This window comes from Diceros bicornis, chromosome 21 (genome assembly GCF_020826845.1).
Source record: "Diceros bicornis minor isolate mBicDic1 chromosome 21, mDicBic1.mat.cur, whole genome shotgun sequence".
Lineage (NCBI taxonomy): Eukaryota > Metazoa > Chordata > Mammalia > Perissodactyla > Rhinocerotidae > Diceros > Diceros bicornis.
Genome location: NC_080760.1, coordinates 46,654,066 through 46,674,147, shown reverse-complemented (window position 1 = coordinate 46,674,147; position 20,082 = coordinate 46,654,066). Strand labels below are relative to the sequence as shown.

Sequence of the window (20,082 nt, the reverse complement as noted above, 5' to 3'; positions counted from 1 at the left end):
TTAAATAAAACACAAAGAGCGGAAAAAAAGTAAAGGGTTGGCTAAGAGGCACGTCTAGGAGGCAGCTCCCATCAGGAAATAAGAGCGCCCTGTGGGTCTTTTGTTTAGTCTGGCCAGTCGATTTAGGGAAAGAAAAGCAGTCTGCAGGAAGTCGAGAGGGGGGACGCGGAAGACGACTAGGTCTGAGTCGGCGAGAGGCCCTGTCTCCTTCGGGGAGCCCCTCCACCGCGGAGTCCCGCCTCCTTGCTCCCCCCGAGCGCAGGAAACGCGGCGCCGCCTGGTCCCGCGCGGCCGCCGTAGAGTCCCCGTTGCCATGGTTCCCGAGTCCGGTGGGGACGCGCAGAGGCGTGATCGGGAAGCCTGAGCTGAGTCCTCCGGGTTGGGGTCGAGCTTCCGGGGCCCACGAACCCTAGAGGCGCCATGGGCCGGAGTAAGCGCCCCCTTCCACCTCTGCCCTCGATCTTCCCCCTTCTAGGCGTCATCCTGGGTCCGCGGGACCCTCGGCGTCAGCTCCGAGACCACCGCCGCGGACCCCGGCCCTTCGCGGTCTGCCAAGCCTGGCGGGGCAGCCCGGCCTCTGCAGGCTCAGGCTCCTCATCCCTTAAATGGGGTGGGCGTGGGGGTGGACGAGAAAGCATCGGACTTGATGAAAGCGGGTGGTGGAAGTCAGATACCCGGGGTCCGGCGCTCGCGCCTCCTCGCTTGCTGTGTGGTGGTGGGCTAGTCCCTGTCTCGGAGCTGCAGCCTTCAGATCCTTTTCGGGAAGGCAGCGCAGCCGACCCCGGAGCCTGCCTCCTCCAGCTGCTACCTATGGACTGTGAGTGAGTGACTCACCCCTTTGGCTAAGCCTCCTCTCTCCAAAACGGAGACCATAATAGTTTTGTTTTACAGACATAGTGAGTGTTGTGAAAGTATTTGTTTAAATTACACCAAGAGAATGTGCACAGTGATAGGATTAACAGTTATTTATATTAGATTGAACCATTTAAATAAATCGAACCATTCCGATACCAACACTGTTTTTGACCTCCCCAGATGACAATTTTGTACAGTCCAACTTGTGAAAGGGTCGTAATTAACATTTTAAATCCAGAGACTGGGCTAGATGATGGGGTTTCTGCCCTGGAAGAGCTGACAGTCTGGTGGTGGAGGGTGGACTTGTGAATGTCAAAACCCCATTCCTAAACCAGTTACTGCTGTTTCCTCTGACACTCTTCTGTAAAACAATAAACAAAAAATTAGACAAACAGTAGTAAAAAATTAAATGCAAATTTTGTTTCTATCCTATGACCCACCCAATTTACTCGCAGATATTACCAAGGAAAAATGAAAACACGTGTCCACACAAAGACTTGTGTGTGAATGTTTATAGCAACTGCTTTCAGAGTAGCTGAAAAAAATGGAAACAACCCAAATATTCTTCACCACGGATTAACAGATTGTGGGCTCACTGTAAGCTACACATGGGCTTGACTCCATTTATTACCTGGCCCTCACATATCCCCATTCTAATAAGAATATTTTCACAATGCGTTGTGTTTCCATGTGTTAATGTCAACTCAAACTCTGTCCAGGAGGCCTCACTATGTTTTGGTATTCCCTGTCTCCCAGTGTACTGTTACACAAATGGCCTTCAGTCCTTTTGGAAAGGATTGGAGGACTCGTGGCCGTGTACTCTTGTTATGATATTGCAGAGACCTTCCTCTTGGGGATCCAGCCTCTCTTTTTGTCAGTGGATTATCAGATAAAATACAGGACACCCAGTGTTTTTATTTGCTAAATCTGGAAACCCTAGTTTCAAGTTCAGAAACTGGCTAAGGTCTGGACACGGGGCAAGAAATTGTGAATTTTTATTGAGGTGATTGTCCTTAGCCTTCTGGTCATCAATCCCTGTTGTATTTTGATTGTAGAGGTTGTGTAGTTCTAGTACCTTTGTTGGCTGGCCATCTATATTGTCCTTAGGGATGTCATGTTCTGTGAACCATTTCCATAGCTCTCCATGGATAAGACCTCCACTGGCTGTCACTCCAATCTTCTCCCTCATTATAAAATGTCTATCCACCTAACTTCTGAAGATAAGTGCTGCTACCTGTCGTCATTGGGGGTCTGTCATCCCCATTTCTATCAGTTAGTCCAGGTCTGTAACAGCATCTCCTGGGGTCAGCCCTGGCCTCCAGAGGAGAACCACCACGGAACTTTTTAGTGATGCTGGTGCCCTTTTCACTAGCACATTCATTACTGCTTTAGAAAATGGTGTGACCTCTGTGCCCTCCCTGGGACATGATTATCGACTAGGTTTCCAGCCTTACATAGTATAGCCACTCTATCATATACACTTCTGTGAGCCTTTTATTCACTTCTTCCATTGTTTGCCACAGAAATTTTGGTATTTTTACCTCATATAACACAGATTATCACTTTTTCCATGCTTCTAGGCACCATCCTAGCAGCGTGTTTGCAACACCTCCCAGAGTCCTTGAAGCTCTTTAACTCCCTAGGGAGTCTTCTCAAATTAAAACTCTCCTTTATCTGACTTCATGTTCCTCCCTCCTTGATTCAACACCCATGGGATCCATTCCCACATGTGCACTTCTGCCTCATGCTGGTGTCAATTGGTTAGGACCTACACCTCCTTCAAGATAGAGTCCCTTTCTTCCCTTATCAGGCCCAGCACATTCCTGGCTGGATAATGTTGTGACTTAAACATAGTTGTTGATCAAGTGGCTGGGAGGACACGTGCATGCAGGTCCTGAGAGGAGCTCCTGTCCTGCACAGGGGAATCCTAGTCCTTGATGGGAAGGAAGGGGCTGTTTCTGCATGCTCTGAGGGCTTAGAGATTGAGGATTTTGGCATGGATCAACCCAGATTTACCTATCCCTTTTGTCAGGGTCCCATTCTTTCCAACTGGTGCTCTGACCTTTGCATGGCTGACCTGCCTAGACCAAGAGTTTAACTTTCTTTGTAGCTCTGCTTCTCTTTTATTTAACAACTTTACATTGAAATATAATTTACATACAAGAAACTGCACATATTTAGAGTGTACAGTTTGATGTGTTTTGACATATGTATACACCCATGAAACCATCACCACAATTAGGATAACGAACACATCCATCATCCCCAAAGTTTCCTTGTGCCCCTTTGTAATCCCTCCTTTCCACCTCTCAACCATCCCTGAGCAAACACAAATCTCTTTTCTGTCACCACAGATTAGTTTGCATTTTTTAGAATTTTATATAAGTGGAATCATACAATATACTTTTTTTTTTTTTTGGGTTTGGTTTCTTTCCAAATAATTATTTTGAGCTCCATCTATGTTGTTGTGTGTTATCAATAGTTTATTCCTTTTTATTGTTGAGTGGTTTTGCCTTGTATAGAGATACTACAATTTGTTAATCCATTTACCTGTTGATGGACCTTTGGGTTGTTTCTAGTTTGGGGCTAATACAAATAAATCTGTAATGTGCATTTTGTATATATCTCTTTGTATGGACATGTGCTTTTTTTTCTTCTGGGTAAATACCTGGGACTGGTTCATGTGGTAGGTTTATGCTTACCTTTTAAAAAGACTGTCAAACTGTTTTCCAGAGTGGTTGTACCATTTTACATTCTCATTAGAAGTGTATGAGAATCCTCACCATCCTCCGCATCCTCACCAACGCTTGGTATAGTCAGTCTTTTTTATTTTAGCCATTCTAGTAGATGTTTAGTGTATCTCATTGTGGTTTTAATTTGCATTTTCTTAATGATTAAGCATATTGAGTATGTTTTTATGTGCTTATCATCCATATATCTTCTTTGGTGAAGTGTCTGTTCAAATATTTTGCCTATTTTTTATATTGATTTGTTTGTTTTCTTATCACTAATTAAGAGTTCTTTATATTTTCTGGGTATGTCCTTTATCAGATATGTGATTTACAAATATTTTCTCTCTGTATATGGCTTGTATTTTCCTATGCTTTAACAGTGTTTTTCAAAGAGCAGAAGTTTAAAATTTTGAAGCCCAATTTATTCTTTTATAGATTTTGCTTTCAGTGTCATATCCAAGAAATCTTTGCCTAGCCCAAGTTCACATAGTTTTTTCTATTGTGTTTTTTTTGTCTGGAAGTTTTATAGTTTTAGGCTTTACATTATTCTATCATCCATTTGACTCAGTTTTTGAAGATGATGTGAAGTGTGGATTAAAGTTCTTTTTTTAAATATGGAAATCCAGTCGCACCAGCAACATTTCTGGAAGACCATGCTTTCTCCATTGAATTGCCATTGCACCCCTCGATAAATCAGTTGTCTGTATATGTATGGATCTATTTTTGGACTATCTTTTCTGATTTATTGGTCTATTTATCTGTCTTTATGCCAATACCACGCTGTCTTGATTACGGTAGCTTTATAATAAATCTTGAAATCAGGTTGTATTAGTTGTCTAAATTTATTGTTCTCTTTCAAAGTTGCTTTGGCTATTCTAGATCCTTTGCATTTCTATTTGAGTTTTAGTATCATCCTGTCAGTTTGTACAAAAAAGGCTGCTGGGATTTTGACTGGGATTGTGTTAAATCTGTGTCTCAATTTGGGGAGAATGGACATCTTAACAATATTGAATCTTCTGACCTGTGAACAAGATCTATATCTCCATTTGTTTAGGTCTTTTAAAATATATCTCTGCAGTGTTTTTTATAGTTTTCAATGGGTGGACCTTGCACATATTTGTCAAATTTATCCGGAAGTATTTTGTATTTTGATGCCATTGTAAATGGTATTAGTATACAGGCATATACTTGATTTTTTTCATATAGATTTTATATCCTGCAACTTACTAAACTCTGTTATTCGTTTTAGTAGCTCTTTATGTAGAGTCCATTGGTTGTTCTCCATAGACAATCATGTCATCTGCAAAGAGAGATAATTCTACTTCTTCCTTTACTATCTGGATGCCATTTATTTCTTTTTCTTGCCTTTTTGCTAGAACCGTCAGTAGAATGTTGAAGTGGTGAGAACAAATATCCTTGCCTTTTTCCTGATCTTAGGGGAAAGGATTCAGTCTTTGTCCGCTAAGTATGGTGTTAGTTGTAGGCCTTTTGTAGATGCCCTGTATCAAGTTGGGTCAGTTCCCTTCTATTCCTGGTTTGCTGCAAGTTGTTGTTTTTTTTTTAATCAGGAATGCATATTGGATTTGTCAAATGCATTTTCTGCATCTACTGATATTATCTTTTTTTTTGGTGTCTTAATATTGTATATTCCATGGATTTGTGAATGTTACACCAACCTTGCATACATGGGATAAATCCCACTTAGTTATGATGTATTATTCTTTTATGATATTGTTGGATTTGATTTGCTAAAAGTTTATTTAGAATTTTTGCATCTGTGTTCATGAGGGACATTGGTCTGTAGTTTTCTTTTCTTGTAATCTATTTGTCTGGTTTTGGACTCAGAGTCATACTGGTCTTCTAGAATGTCTTAGGAAGTATTCTTCTTCTTATATTTTCTAGAAGAGTTTGTGTATATTGGGTATTATTTTTCCTTCAATGTTTGGTAGAATTTATCAGTGGAAACATCAGTGCTATAGTTTTCTTTGTGGGAAGGTTTTTAACTACACGTCCAATTACTTTAGTAGATATAGGCTGTTCAGTTTATCTATGTCTTTTGGAGTGAGCTTTGGTAGTTTATGTCTTTTAAGGAATTTTCCCATTTACTCTAAGTTCTTGAATTTATTAGCATAAAGTTATTTATATTACTCCCTTATTATCCTTTTAGTATAGACTGTACAGTCTATATGATGTCACTCTCTCATTCCTAATATTGGCAATTTATGTCTTCTTTCTTTCTTACTGATGAGTCTGGCTAGAAGTCTACCAATTTTATTTCCTTGAAGAATTTTTATTGGTTTTTCTCTGTTGTTTTTCTGTTTTCCGTTTCATCGAATTCTGGTATAATCTTTATTATTTACTTTCTTCTGCTTACTTTGGGTTTAATTTGTTCTTTTTCTAGTTTCTTAAAGATGAAGCTGGTGTTCAGACCTTTTTTCTTTCTTACTATAGGCATTTAGTGCTATAAATTTCCATCCAAGTTATGTTTTAGCCATATTCCACACATTTTGATATGCTTTTTTTTTTTCATTTTTTATTCTGTTCAAAATACTTTCTAATTTCCCTTTGATCTCCTAATGTCCGATTTTTTTTTTTTAAACATTACTTTCATATATTTTGTCTGGGTTTTAGTTGTTTTAGGCTGGAGGTTAAATCCTGTCCCTATGACTCCATCGTGTCTGGAACCCGAAGTCTCTGCTACTCTTAGATTAATCCCTGGTCCTGGTTCTCAGCCCTTTCTACCTCTGGTTTCAAGAAGAAAACCTCCTTATATGCTACCCATGTAGTACTCTGGTTTTCACACTTAGCTTTTTATTTTTTTGGTGAGGAAGATCAACCCTGAGCTAACATCCATGCCAACCCTCCTCTTTTTGCCAAGGAAGACCAGCCCTGGGCTAACATCCATGCCCATCTTCCTCCACTTTATATGGGATGCCACCACAGCATGGCTTGACAAGTAGTGCGTTGGTGCGTGCCCGGGATCTGAACCAGCGAACCCTCGGGCCGCCAAAGCGGAGTGCGCGCTCTTAACCGCTGCACCACCGGGCCGGCCCTCACATTTAGCTTTAACGTCTGATTAGTCACTCTCAGCCTTTCCTTATCAATTGTGCTTAACAGCAGCCACCCAATACAATAGTCCTTTAAGTTACCATTTCCCCCATCTTCCTCTAATGCCTGATATGTCACAGTTACTAGTGCATTCCTTTCCGTTAGTATCCCATTTGCTATAGATTGAATGTTGGTGTCCCTTCAAAATTCATATGTTGAAATCTTAACCCTCAAGGTGATTAGGAGGTGAGGCCTTTGGGAGGTGATTAGGTCATAAGGGCAGAGCCCTCCTGATTGGGATTATTGCCCTTATGCAAGAGGCCCCAGAGACCTAGCTTGCTCCTTCCACCATGTGAGATTACCACCAGTGGGGAATGGACTCTCACCAGACACTGAATCTGCTGGTGCTATGATCTTGGATTTCCCACCTCCACAACTGTGAGAAAGAAATGTCTGTTGTTTATAATCCACCTAGTTTATGGTATTTTTGTTATAGTATTCTCAACGGACTGAGATACCATTTATTTTCAATAACAGTGCAAGTGTTAAACATCACATAGCCACCTTGTGCTGGACACTGTGCTCCACCCGCCACCTGTGATGGTTTCCTCTTCGCCACTCAGGCAGCAGGATCCGACTCCAAAGTCCCGTCTTAGCATCTGCTTTCCTGTACCACTTCCGCTATCAGCTCTTCCAGGCTGGGTTCCCCAGGAAGCAGACCTTCAGATGGAGATTAGTGTGCGGGAGATTTACTAGGGAGTGTTACTGGAGTGAGCAGAGAAGAAAGCAAGAATGGCAGAGAGGGGAGTTGGGCTGTGATGCATCTTAACAAGGGCCTTAGCCAACCAACCTGGAAACTTGGAAGGAGCTCGAAATTTGGAATAACCTTCTCATTTTCCCAAGTTGGGGTGAGAGGGCTGGGCCTTTCTATCCCCACATCAACCAGTCATTGGACATGGGCTTTCCTGGGAAGGGGCATGACCTTGGTGGAGGTGTCTCTTCAGCTGAGGTGACTTCTGAAGAAGGTGGGCAGCTGAAGGCTGTCTGCTGGCAGAGCTCCCCGCAGCTAGAGGAGCTAATCCTTCAGTTTCGAAGGGGGAACTGGGCAGCACATCAGAGCATCCACCCTTAGCCTGGAGTGCCCTTTCCTCATTTGTTTATCTGGCAGGTATCTACTCACATTTCAAGATTCAGCTCAGGCTGCTTGTCCATGATGCCTCTTTTGACCTCGCTGCTGTCATTTAGTAGCACTGATCACTCCCTCCTTTGTACTCATTGTACTTTCTGTATATTTCTCTCATTACCCCATAGCACTTTATCCGTGTTTGTTAATAGCACTCTCTGTGTAAATAGCCCCTAACAGTATCATTGGATTAGGGTACAGTATGGCTACCGATGCTCATTATGATGACCCTGAGTCCGTAAAAAACAGGCAGGGCAAATTAGTAATCCTATTTTTAAAAGTTTCCATTGAAAACAATAAAAGAAAAAAACGTTTAGATGCTACAAGAGGTAACCTTCACCTATTTGTAACCCCTTCATTTCTATTAAATCTCAATTTCATGTATGTATCTGCTAAATCTTTCAAGATGTTTAAAAATTCTGAAAAATCTGCCATAAACATATATTATTGATTTTTTCCTAATCTAGCAAGAAATAGAGGGCTGTTTATGAAACATGATATAAAGCCTTAGAAGGAATGAACACTAAATTGTTGGTTTTGGGAATTTCTAGAACTCTGCTCAATGCACTGAAAAGCTTTGTAGGAGCAAACAGCATGACAACCTCCCATATTCCAGAAACCTTCTCCTCTGCCCTTTGCACCGCTACCCGACAAAGTCATTTTATTGACACTCCCTCTAGTTATCGAGAACCCAATCATAGTGAGGAATTGAAAAGAACCCTGGGCTAGCTGATGAGTTTTGGTTAAACCTTTGGATTCCTCAGCAGCGATGAGATAAGTGTGAATCTGTGGTTAAAACTGTCTATATTCTTCATCACCAACCCCTCATTCCTCCAGTCCTGCAGATCTTGGGTGATCCTCTATGGGTGAGACACTTCTCAGAATTCATCTGAGTTCTGTATTTTGCTCTTTGAATTTTTTCAAAATAAGGACTTGAAAGCAGTGTGTTTCACATAATGCCTTGGCGTGTTCTTCTGTACTATATGATAGGCATTGTAATACCATCTCTCTTGAAATAGTATTATGATGACATATTAATGCTTCCAAAGCATTTTCAAATCCGTAGAATGATTTCCGGTAAATGCAGTGCTGTATTATTTGGAGTAAGACTTTCTAAAGGGGAACAGTGCTCCTTGGAGTTAAAGAATGTCTGGTCTAAATTATATAGTACCTAAAACTGCAGAATACTTTCTTGTTTGAAAGTGTGCAACACTATAATCTCCATACACCACGTAGGTATTCTAACACATTTCTTCTTGGGGACTCTGGGCTTTGCAATGATGTTTGCCATTACAGGTGAGGTGGTATTGTGTAACAACAATTTCGTGAGTGCTATAAACAGTGTGCCGCACAGCAGTTTGCTTAATATAGAAGAGTTCAGAAAAGGGCTGCTGGGAAATTCCAGACCTTCACAGTTCTCCCTTCCTCTGTGATTCTCCATTTTCTTTTCTTTCTTTTTTTTTTTTTTTGAGGAAGATCAGCCCTGAGCTAACATCCATGCCAATCCTCCTCTTTTTGCTGAGGAAGAGCGGCCCTGAGCTAACATCTATTGCCAATCCTCCTCCTTTTTTTCCCTTTTTCTCCCCAAAGCCCCAGTAGATAGTTGCATGTCATAGTTGCACATCCTTCTAGTTGCTGTATATGGGACGCTGCCTCAGCGTGGCCAGACAAGTGGTGCGTCAGTGTACGCCCGGGATCTGAACCTGGGCCGCCAGTAGTGGAGTGCGCGCACTTAACTGCTAAGCCATGGGACCGGCCCCTCCATTTTCTTTTAATCTATCCTAATTGTGTATAATTGTTGCTGTTGGGCAAACTTCCCTGTTGTGCCAAATGAGCTCTTAGTCCCTCCTCTCCCTTTTGTGTGTGTGTGTGTAAATTATTTATGATAAGGGAGGTTCCCTTACCCCCCACCCCTTTCAACTATTACTAATTTTTATCATCTTAATTCTTATGGTCAGGAGATATGGATCAACATAATTCCTTCCTAATATCTACGTAACTCTGAAAGGGAAGATTTGACAATTGCAGGGAAATGATCAAATTCATGCAAATAATAGCATACTGAAAAGAGTTTCTTAAATTTCAATAAAGGTGTAGCAAGAGAACGTAGGAAGGATATTTGGTACCAGTAGGAGCTTTGTCAACAGTTGGAGGAACCTGCAAGTTTTTAGGGCTGGACCAATCAGAAAAGCTTTTAAGACTGTAGCCCTGGAGGAGCCTGTGTCCCCAGTGGGGTGCACAGATGCTGCTATAGCCATCCCAGGCCAGAGACCAAGTGATGCTTAGCAAAGTGCTTTCAGAATTCCCCTGAACACATTCGACTTAACAGACCTGTAGATGACAGCTCCTATGGGATTCATGTTAGATTTATATCTTCAATGTGGATACCCCACTAAGCCTTCTGGGGCAACTGGGGATCCAGGGAAAGAATGTAAGTGGAGGCCCATGTATCAAGTTATAATGAAACTGCCAAATAAAATGCATTTTCCTCCCTTAACAAGTATACCTTCATAACCACCCAGAAGGCTACATTTAATATAAGTTTCTCAAACTTCTTGGGTTCTGAGCCAGAACATGGTGACTGGGGAGAGCTGGCTCCCTTGCCCACCCCTCCCTTCTCTTCCCATCCCTGGCTCTATCCTGGTCCCTCATGCCCATGGATGAGGGTGGATACTCCAGCCTACACATCCAAGCTCTCCACGTCCCCAGAAAATAGTTGCTCCTTGGACACCCCTGAGTGTAGGGATGCATACCCGATGATGCAGTCTGTCTTCAGGAATAGACCTGGAGAAGCAGCCAGTGCAGGGCTTGGAGGCAGGCTGGGGGCTCCTTGGCCAGAGAATTCCATTGTTCCTCTACCTGGGGCATGGTCTAGAGGGGAAGGCCTGGGCTCTGGATGGGCACGTCTTCATGGCCCCCATTGACTCCAGGTCTAATGGCAGCATGGCCTCCAAAAACCCACCCCCTGCTCCATGGATTTGTGTTATTTAAGTCACGTATACACTGTTAGTCATTGAGGGTCTTAATGGGTGATAATTTCCACATTTCATTAAGTTAGCCAAAATAGCACTGATTGTGTCATCTCAACCCCTTAACCCACGTTGCATCCTTGCTGAGATAATTCTTGTAGATAAATTATAGATACAGATAATACATTTGACTTTACCCAGCAGCTTTGCTGTATCCTCAACTTGGCTGTACCCATTTATTCAATGTCACTTGATTGTTAGAACCAACTTTGGTGGTGGGAGGTGTGGAGAATAGTTTTAATGTCCTTCTCTTACAGGTTTGGTTTTCTGAAAGTTTTTTCTTCTTTTCCTTGAATAGAGGAGTCTGTTTAACCTGGTTTACATACTGGCAGTGGCATCCAGAGACAGCGGAGTGCAGCAGGCAGTAGGGAACTCAGTGAGCCAGGGCTGGCGGGGCTGCCCTATTAGCCTTCTTCCCAGCCATTTGGCCTGCCGCTCCCCAGGGCCTGGTTTACAGCCATCTCTGTCTGTTAGTTGAGCCAAAGCTTCTAGCAGCAGGGACATTCCCCATATATGGTATTTTAATCTCTCAACCTCTGTGTCTCCCTTGTCTTTCTTCCAAAGAACTGTCATTGCCAGCAGCCTTGTCTCCTACCACCAGAAGTAGCAGAGAGTTCAGCTAATTGCACACAAATGATCAAGTTGATCCATGTTTTCACATAAAAAAGGGCAAACTCCGCTTTTAAGGATGTGGCATAGAAGTGGGGTAGCTGAAGGTGCTATGAAGAACTTTGTCTCAGCTAGAGGAGCTTGTACATTTAGGAAGCCTGAGAAATCTCAAGAGGCTCTTATTTGCTCATGTTTGGGGCAGTGTAGCATTGTGGTTAAGAGGACGTGGTTGGGCGCCAGACTCCTGTACTTAAACCAGGCCCTAGCACTTACTACCAAGACCTCGGGGCAAGTTATTTAAACTCTGTGCCTCAGTTCCTCAGCTGAGAAACGTAAATAATAATGATACCTACTCATATGTTAATACACGCAAAGCATTTAGGACAGTGCCTGGCACCTTGAAAATGGCAATAAATGATCTTTATTATCTCCTGGGATGGACAGGCAGTATTTCTACATTCCACCTAAAATGTGAGGGTTCAAATGGATTAGTAATCTTTTTAATAGTGCTGGGAAATGCAGGGTTTCTCCATTGTCATTATGTCGCTGATTTCAGTGCCTCTTGTGAAGAGGATTCCTGTCCTGTTCTTGGCTCCAGCCATGGACCAGGGTATTGTCTCCAGTCCCTTGGTTCTGTCATCATCACACAGTCCCGACCAGCTGGGTCAGGCCAGCCCAGTGCTACAAATGACTCTTGTCAGCGGGGAGGGGCCTCTCATTACCCCTCCTCCCATGAGCAGCTTCTTTCACTCCTCCTGGAAACAGACCAAGTGGTGATTGCTTTATAAGATTGCAATGCAAACTATAGAGTGTTCCTCTCCTTTCTTTTCAGCTTTAGTTAAATTAATAAATATCAATTGAATGAATGAATGAGTGAGCCTTTCCTTTTTGAAAGTGGGAGATGCTTTCATGTTTCTACCCTCTGTCAGCCCAACTGTCCCTCTCTGTAGCGAGTTGCTCTGTCTTGGATGACTTAGTGGGTCTCATCCAGTTTGACATGATACCACCACGAGATTCCATATCAACGTTCTTATAGTCGTTACCCATCAACTCTTTCTTCATCCATACAGCAAAATGTATGTAGACCCTGCACAAAAAAGACGAAGGTATCATCATGTCTTCCCTCTGACTCACCATGACATCACAAAAACTCCAGCAGGAGGCAGCGCTTCCCTGATCTCTCTCCTTTTGAAAATCACTTGGCCCTGGAGAATTGACATTTAACTGCAAAGAAAACTCAGTGCCTTAGTTATGTAATAACCCGATAATGAACACGAGGACGGAGATGTAATATGTAACAAATGTTCTTTCAGTCACAGAAGATCTCATTAGACGGAATGCTGAACACAATGACTGTGTGATCTTTTCCCTGGAGGAACTCTCCTTGCATCAGCAAGAAATAGAAAGATTGGAACATATTGACAAGTGGTGCCGAGAGTTAAAAATCCTATACCTTCAAAATAATCTCATAGGAAAAATTGGTAAGTTTTCAGGACTTTGTTCTCGTGGTTTCTTTAACATGTTGAATGGGAGGACTTTGGAAAAGGTGGTGTTATTCTTAGAGGAAGGGGATAGCTGAAACAGAATGACATGGGGAGGTAGACACAGCTGCCTCTCAGTAATTGTGTGCGGGACATTTCCCTGAGTGGTTCCACGTGTGGTCAGTCTCCTTGCCCATGGGGATGGCCATCAAAGAGAGGGGAGGCACAGCAAAAGGCCAGAGCACGAGTTGACTTGCTCATTCATAGCTTGATTTTTTAAAAGTTTGAAAGGAAGGAGGGTGTAATCCAGGCATTTGTCATGGTTTTACATCACTGCGAAACTGAGAGGATTATGTGGGAGTGGTAAGTCCTTGTCAGATTACCACAGCCTGTGTTAGCCACTTCTTCCCTATGTATTGAGAATGTGTGTGTGCAAGGCATTGTGCTCCCTATCGGGTATTGATGGGGTTCCACAATTACGCCCCTGTTTACTGCTCCAGTCTGGAGTGAAATGAGAGGTGAATACAGGAGTCAGGTGGGTGAACATCAATAAATCTGCGTTATGACTGACAAAGCTCTCTGGAGAGTGTGGCTTAGACTTGCACCCAAATAGGCTTCCATTCTGCCCCCAGAATGAAACCTGTTCACCCCGTCACCTGCAGAACTGGACAACCACAGGCTTCCCCTACCCAGAGTGGCCCCTTGGTTTATGGCCAGAGGTCTAGACCATGTGCTTTGTGCTGGCAGGAAGATCCCAGAAGCCAGTAGAGAGAGTGGGACTGGGCATGCCCAGTTCCTTCTCCCTATTCACCCATCAGATAAGTTGGTATCCCCCACCCCCCAACCCCGGAAGAATGAGTTAAGGGGCAGAAAGAAGGGAGGTCTGTGGAGTCACTGTAATGGGGGTCCTGCCACATGGAAACAGAAGGGGTGTCCCCCAACCCTGGGAAAAGCAACAGTGTAGTTTAGTGGTAAGAGCAGGCACAGGCCCTGAGGTCAGGTAGACCTGGGTTTCAACCCTGCCTCTGCCACTTAGAAGCTGTGTCAAATTAGGCCAGTCAGTTACTTGTCCAGTCCTCATCTTGCCGTCTGTAAAGTGGGGATAATGACTCCAACACACAGAAGTGGTATGAGGACTACAGGAAACCCTGTGCTGAGCATTGTGCTTACTCATTAGATGAGCGCTGCTGCGGCTGTTATTACTACTGTCCCTTACCCCTTGGTGCCCAGGCCAGCCAGATGAAGGTAGGAGCAGAAGGGAGAACCGAACAGAGCTGCAGGAAAAGGGATGGAGTCAGGGTTCATGGGGCAGAGTGAGTGGCAACCTGCGTGGGTTCTGGCACTGGAGCCCAGAGGTCAGCTTTTAAGGTTATATTTTAACTTTCCAGGGTGATGGGCAGTGGTTTCCAACAGGGGCATTTAGCAATGTCTGGAGATGTTTTTGGTTGTCACAAGTGTGTGTGTGTTGGGGGGTCGGGGTGCTAATGGCATGTTGCATGCAGAGGCCAGGGATTCTGCTAACCATCCTGTGATGCACGGGATGGCCCCTCCACAAGAAAGAATTTCCCAGCCCAAAATGTTAGTTGCTGAGGTTGAGAGACCCTGGTGATGTGGTTGCCTCTAGTTTGGTGGATAATTGAAAATTGCCTCTAGGGTTGCAAAAAGCCTAGATTTTGCATCGTTTTTTGAAGATTTATTAAAATTCTTTATATTTCTTCAGATAATTATTTTCGGCATCTTTTACTTTACCAGAAATTAGAAACTCTGGCATATTGTTCAATTAAAAAGGCTGTTATAGGAAACCACCAGCTTTCATGCACGGGGGCATTAAAGAGCCTTCCTAATTGTACAGATCTAAAAGAGTTCCCGAAATTGTAATCTCCACAGCTGGGTCCATCACAATTACTAATTAGTAGCATAGTATTTCAGTCCTTTTCAGAGCTGTGAGAAAGCTTAAATTTTTGCTTCCAAAGTATTCTTAAATTAAACACTCTTTTAAATCCTAATAATGGGAATTTTCAGTGCTACTCCACCCATAGGCATTTAGGCACTTATTTAGCAAGTAAAACTATTTCTCTAGGATTCAGACTTGCTCTTGTGCCATTGAGGTAGAAGTTTGCAAAGCAATTGCCTTTCCAGAAGCTCTGTTCCTCATTGGGGAATACAGATGGGCTGAGAGAAGGCTTGGCTTAGTGTTGATCCAAGTGTGAGCTGAGCTGAGGACCTTCTGGGGTCCTGTTAAAGTGGGGCTCAGGCCCCACCCAAGACCTACAGACTCAGAACTTGTGGCGGTGGGCTCCTGTAATCTGCATTTCTTTCTTTCTTTCTTTCTTTTTTTTTTTGTGAGGAAGATTGGCCCTGAGCTAACATCTGCCAATCCTCCTCTTTTTGCTGAGGAAGACTGTCCCTGGGCTAGCATCCATGCCCATCTTCCTCCACTTTATATGGGACGCCTGCCACAGCATGGCCCGACAAGTGGTGCGTCGGTGCGCGCCCGGGATCCAAACCGGCGAACCCCGGGCCGCCTCAGCAGAGCGCGCACACTTAACTGCTTGCGCCACGGGGCAGCCCCTGGAACCTGCATTTCTAACAGCTTCCTGATAGTGCATTTTTACTTATAGAGCTTCCTCTGTGCATTTTTACTTATAGAGCATTTTTTTTTTCCTGACCAATTTGGCCCATTGTTCTTAAGGGGTAATTTAAGAAATGCTTCTCAAACTAATTTCATCTTTTTTTTCCTACCAGATAACTCTTTTCCCATTTAGACAATGTGAAATATATACATATCACAAATGTAGGGAAGGAACAGGTATTTTGCTGTAGGCTGGCAATTTTAACGATGATAACTGTAGGTATTTTTGTTCAGGATGCAGACTAAACCCTCCATCTATCATAATCTTTGGCACGTGGAGCTCTACAAATCTGCTGACTATCGAATGCTCAGAGGTTGCCTAGAGAACCTTTTGTAAACATCAGTATTACTTAGAATAATCTAATCGCTGAGAGAAACTTTAGTAATTTATTCCCAAATCCTCACTTTAAAAAATGAGTAAACTGAGGCTCAGAGAGGTATATTGTTATTCTCATGTCTGTGGGAACAAATATATGATATTTTGTAAATTTTAGATGAAATATTAATGACGATAATGGTGATATTTGTAAATCAACATATTTGATCTTCATAATATCCCTGAAAAATGGGCAGAGAAGGCATTATTTAAGTGAGGCTGCCCCAAAAGCACATTCCTTAGCTGGGTTTTCTACACCCATGTCCTCTTAGAAAGGACTGTTCTTTTTAAGGTATAGTGTAATGATTTAGTGCCAAGCTCTAGAGTCAAATTTCTTGACTTTACCACTTAACCTTGAACAAGTGGATTAATTTTCCGAACCTTGGTATTCTCATTTGTAAAAGGGAGACAATAGTTTATACCTCGTAGGGTTATTATGAGGATTAACTGAAATAATATATACAGAATGCTTAGAAAATTACACGGCATATAAAAGCACTCAGCACTGTTAGCTATGGGATTATTAGCTGTTTTTAAAAGGCCCCATCCTACAGCGATTCCTTGACTTATTTATGCTTATTGCTTTGCCTACATGGGTTTTCTTTTTTTTTTTTAATAATTTTATTTATTTATTTATTTTTCCCCCAAAGCCCCAGTAGATAGTTGTATGTCATAGTTGCACATCCTTCTAGTTGCTGTATGTGGGACGCGGCCTCAGCATGGCCGGAGAAGCGGTACGTCAGTGCACGCCCGGGATCCGAACCCGGGCCGCCAGCAGCGGAGCGCGCACACTTAACCACTAAGCCATGGGGCCGGCCCCTACATGGGTTTTCATATGTATTAAAAACGATAGTCCTGTATCAGGTTGATTTGAGCTTTAAGTAAAGGAAAAGGTAACTCAATGTGGCTTACCAGTAAGGAAATCTAATAGCTTACTCAACTCTAAGTCTAGAGGTAGGCCAGTCTCCAGGGTTGGTTGATTCCTTCTCAATGGTCCACCAGCCACAGTGGCCTTCATCCTATGGCTGGTTCCGTCATGGTTGCAAAATGACTATGAGTATCAATAAGGATAATAGTTTCTTCCTTTTTAACATCCAGCAGGAAAAAGAGAAAGGAAATCCCCAGGCGTGGAATATAGATCTTTCCCTCTCATCTGATTGTGAGTACTTGGTGTACGTGCCCTCTCCTGCATCACACAGTTGCCAGGAGGTTGCCATGGGCTGGTTGACTTAAGCCTGGGGTCCTGAGTTGTCCCTGGCAAGGGACATGAGCTTGCCATTCACTAGCCCAGCTTGGTTCAGCCTAACCCCCTGGAGTTGGGGCTGGATAGGGACAGAGCAGAACTGGGCTCCATTAGGAAGGATAAAGGGAGAAATGGACGCGGCATAGGCAACCAACAATATATGATGTACAGGTATAGATTAGAAAAAGCAACATGGTTTTGATAACTATAATAATCCTTGGATTCTCTTTATCATTTTCACAGTATATTATGTAAAAATGTCTTTTATCTTGAAGGTTAATTAATTACATTATTTGTATATTTCAGAAAATGTTAGCAAACTCAAGAAACTTGAATATTTGAATTTAGCTCTAAACAACATTGAAAAAGTTGAAAATTTGGAAGGTAAGAATTTCCTTCTCATACTTTATTATGAATTAAAATTGAGATTTAAAATTAGGTTTAAACAGTATTGCTTAAACCACAGCTACACTTTTCAAATTAACATTTTACTTAAGTCTTATGTTTATTAATTCTTGTCGTAAAAAACTCAAGCAATAATGTGGTTCATGAATTCAGAAATGGAGGTCCACTTCACTGCTTCCTAATCCAGCCTCCTTCCCGGACATAGCGGTGTTAACAATGTGGTGTACAGAAGATAGTTTTCTTTCATTTTGCTTTGTATCAGTAGGATCATACTGTGGGTATTATTTTGAAAATTAATTTCTTCCCTGAAATTATGCTGTTCTTGGGTATCCAGGAAAGGCAGGGGCTGTGTACCAGATTGATTCTAACCGTTTTTCTGCAGATGGACATTTGGGTGGTGTCCAGCATTTCGCTATAACACGCATGGCTGCAAAGAGCATCCTTTTACATTTCACTCTGTGTACCTGTGTAAATTTTTTTCTAGGATAGATACTAGAAATGGAATTAGATATTCGAAATGGAATTCCCAGGGGCCAGCCCAGTGGCGCAAATGGTTAAGTGCACACGCTTCACTGCGGTGGCCTGGGGTTCGCCGGTTCGTATCCCGGGCGCGCACTGACGCACTGCTTGGCAAGCCATGCTGTGGCGGCATCCCATATAAAGTGGAGGAAGATGGGCAGGGATGTTAGCCCAGGGCCAGTCTTCCTCAGCAAAAAAAGAGGAAGATTGGCAGATGTTAGCACAGGGCTGATCTCCTCACAAAAAAAAAAAAAAGAAATGGAATTCCCAGGTGTAAATATGTCTATTTTGAAAAATGTTGCCAGTTGTTCTCCAAAAAGGTAATATCAATTTACACTTGTACTGATAGTCCATGCTAGTAATCATTTTTACACTACTTTGCTAATACTTTTTATAAGCAATCTTTTTTTTAAGATAGGAAGACATTGTTTTGTAATTTTTAAAATTTGCACCTCACTTATTGTTATTGAGATTCCATGTAACTTTTCAGATGTTTATTGAATATTTGTATTTCTTCTTATGTGAATTACTACTTCATATCTTTTGGCCATTTTTCTGTTGATTTATCTTTTCATTATGTGCTCGTGTACATTCCATATATTAATCCTTTGTTATATATGTTATAAATATTTTCTCTTGTCTACTACTTTTCTTTTTTTTTCAATTATGCTGGTATCATTCAAAAGTCTTACATTTTAATATACTCAAATTTATTAATCTTTTTCTTTATAGTTTCTGCATACAAATATATCCTATATTAAGTTCTAATTTTGATCATTTAATATTTTACATTTAATCTCTCTAATGCATCTCAAATTTATCATGTGAAAAAGGAATCAAAATACATTTTTCCTCAAGATATCTGTTAATGGAAATATTTGGATCATCTAGTCTTTTCATAATTGAGATATAATTTATATACCATGAAATTCACCAGTTTAAAATATACAATTGAGTGGTTTTTAGTATATTCACAAGATTGTGCATCCATCATCACTGTTCCATTCCAGAACATTTTCATCACCTCGAAAGAAACTCCGTATTCAGTAGCATTCACTCCTCCTTCACCCCTTGCTCTATCCCCTAACAATCACTAATGTACTTTCTGCCTGTATAGATTTTCCCATTCTGAACATTTCACATAAATGGAGTCACACAATATGTGGTCTTTTGTGTTTGACTTCTTAGCGTAATTTTTTCAGGATGCATCCATGTTGTAGCATGTATCAGTACTTCATTCCTTTTTACAGCTACATAATATTCCATTGTGTGGATAAACCACTTTTTTTTTTACCCATTCATTAGTTGATGGACATTTGGGTTGTTTACACTTTTTGGTTATTATGAATAAAGTTGCTATGAACGTTAATGTACAAGGTTTTGTGTGAACATATGTTTTCAATTAATTTAGCATATACCTAGCAATAGAATTGCTGGGTCATATGGTAACTCTACGTTTAACTTTTTCAGTAACTGCCAAACTGTTTTCCAAAGCAGTCATACCTTTTTACATTCCTACGAGCAATTTATGATGGCTCAGATTTCTCCACATCCTTGCCAACACTTGTTATTTTCTGTTTTTGATTATTTATTTCTGATAGTAGCCATCCTAGTAGGTGTAAGTGATATCTTGTTATGGTTCTGATTTGCATTTACCTAATGACCAGTGAGACCTAATGACCAATGTGCTTATTGACCATTTTTATATCTTCTTTGGAGGAACGCTTATTCAAAAACTTTGCCCATTTTTCAATTAGGTTATTTGTCTTTTTACTGTTGAGTTGTAAGGGTTATACACTAGTCCCTGATCAGATATGATTTGTAGATATATTCTCCCATTTTGTGAGGTTTTTTGTCAGCTTTCTTGATGGTATCCTTTGGAGCATAATTTTTTTTAATAGCTTTATTGAGGTATAATTGATATACAGAAAACTGTACATATTTAATATATACAATTTGATGAGTCTAGA

The 20,082-nt window shown here is 41.7% G+C and overlaps 1 protein-coding gene across 1 annotated transcript in view; it reads left to right on the top strand.

The window, feature by feature from the left end:
• The first annotated feature begins 375 nt into the window (after positions 1-375).
• Positions 376-20,082, top strand: part of DNAAF11 (dynein axonemal assembly factor 11) — an 85,022-nt gene continuing 65,315 nt past the window's right edge. The window contains exons 1-3 of the mRNA XM_058564951.1: positions 376-430; positions 12,770-12,937; positions 17,495-17,572. Coding sequence (XP_058420934.1) covers positions 421-430; positions 12,770-12,937; positions 17,495-17,572 — 256 coding nt within the window. The 5' untranslated portion in view covers positions 376-420. The remainder of the gene's footprint in view (positions 431-12,769; positions 12,938-17,494; positions 17,573-20,082) is intronic.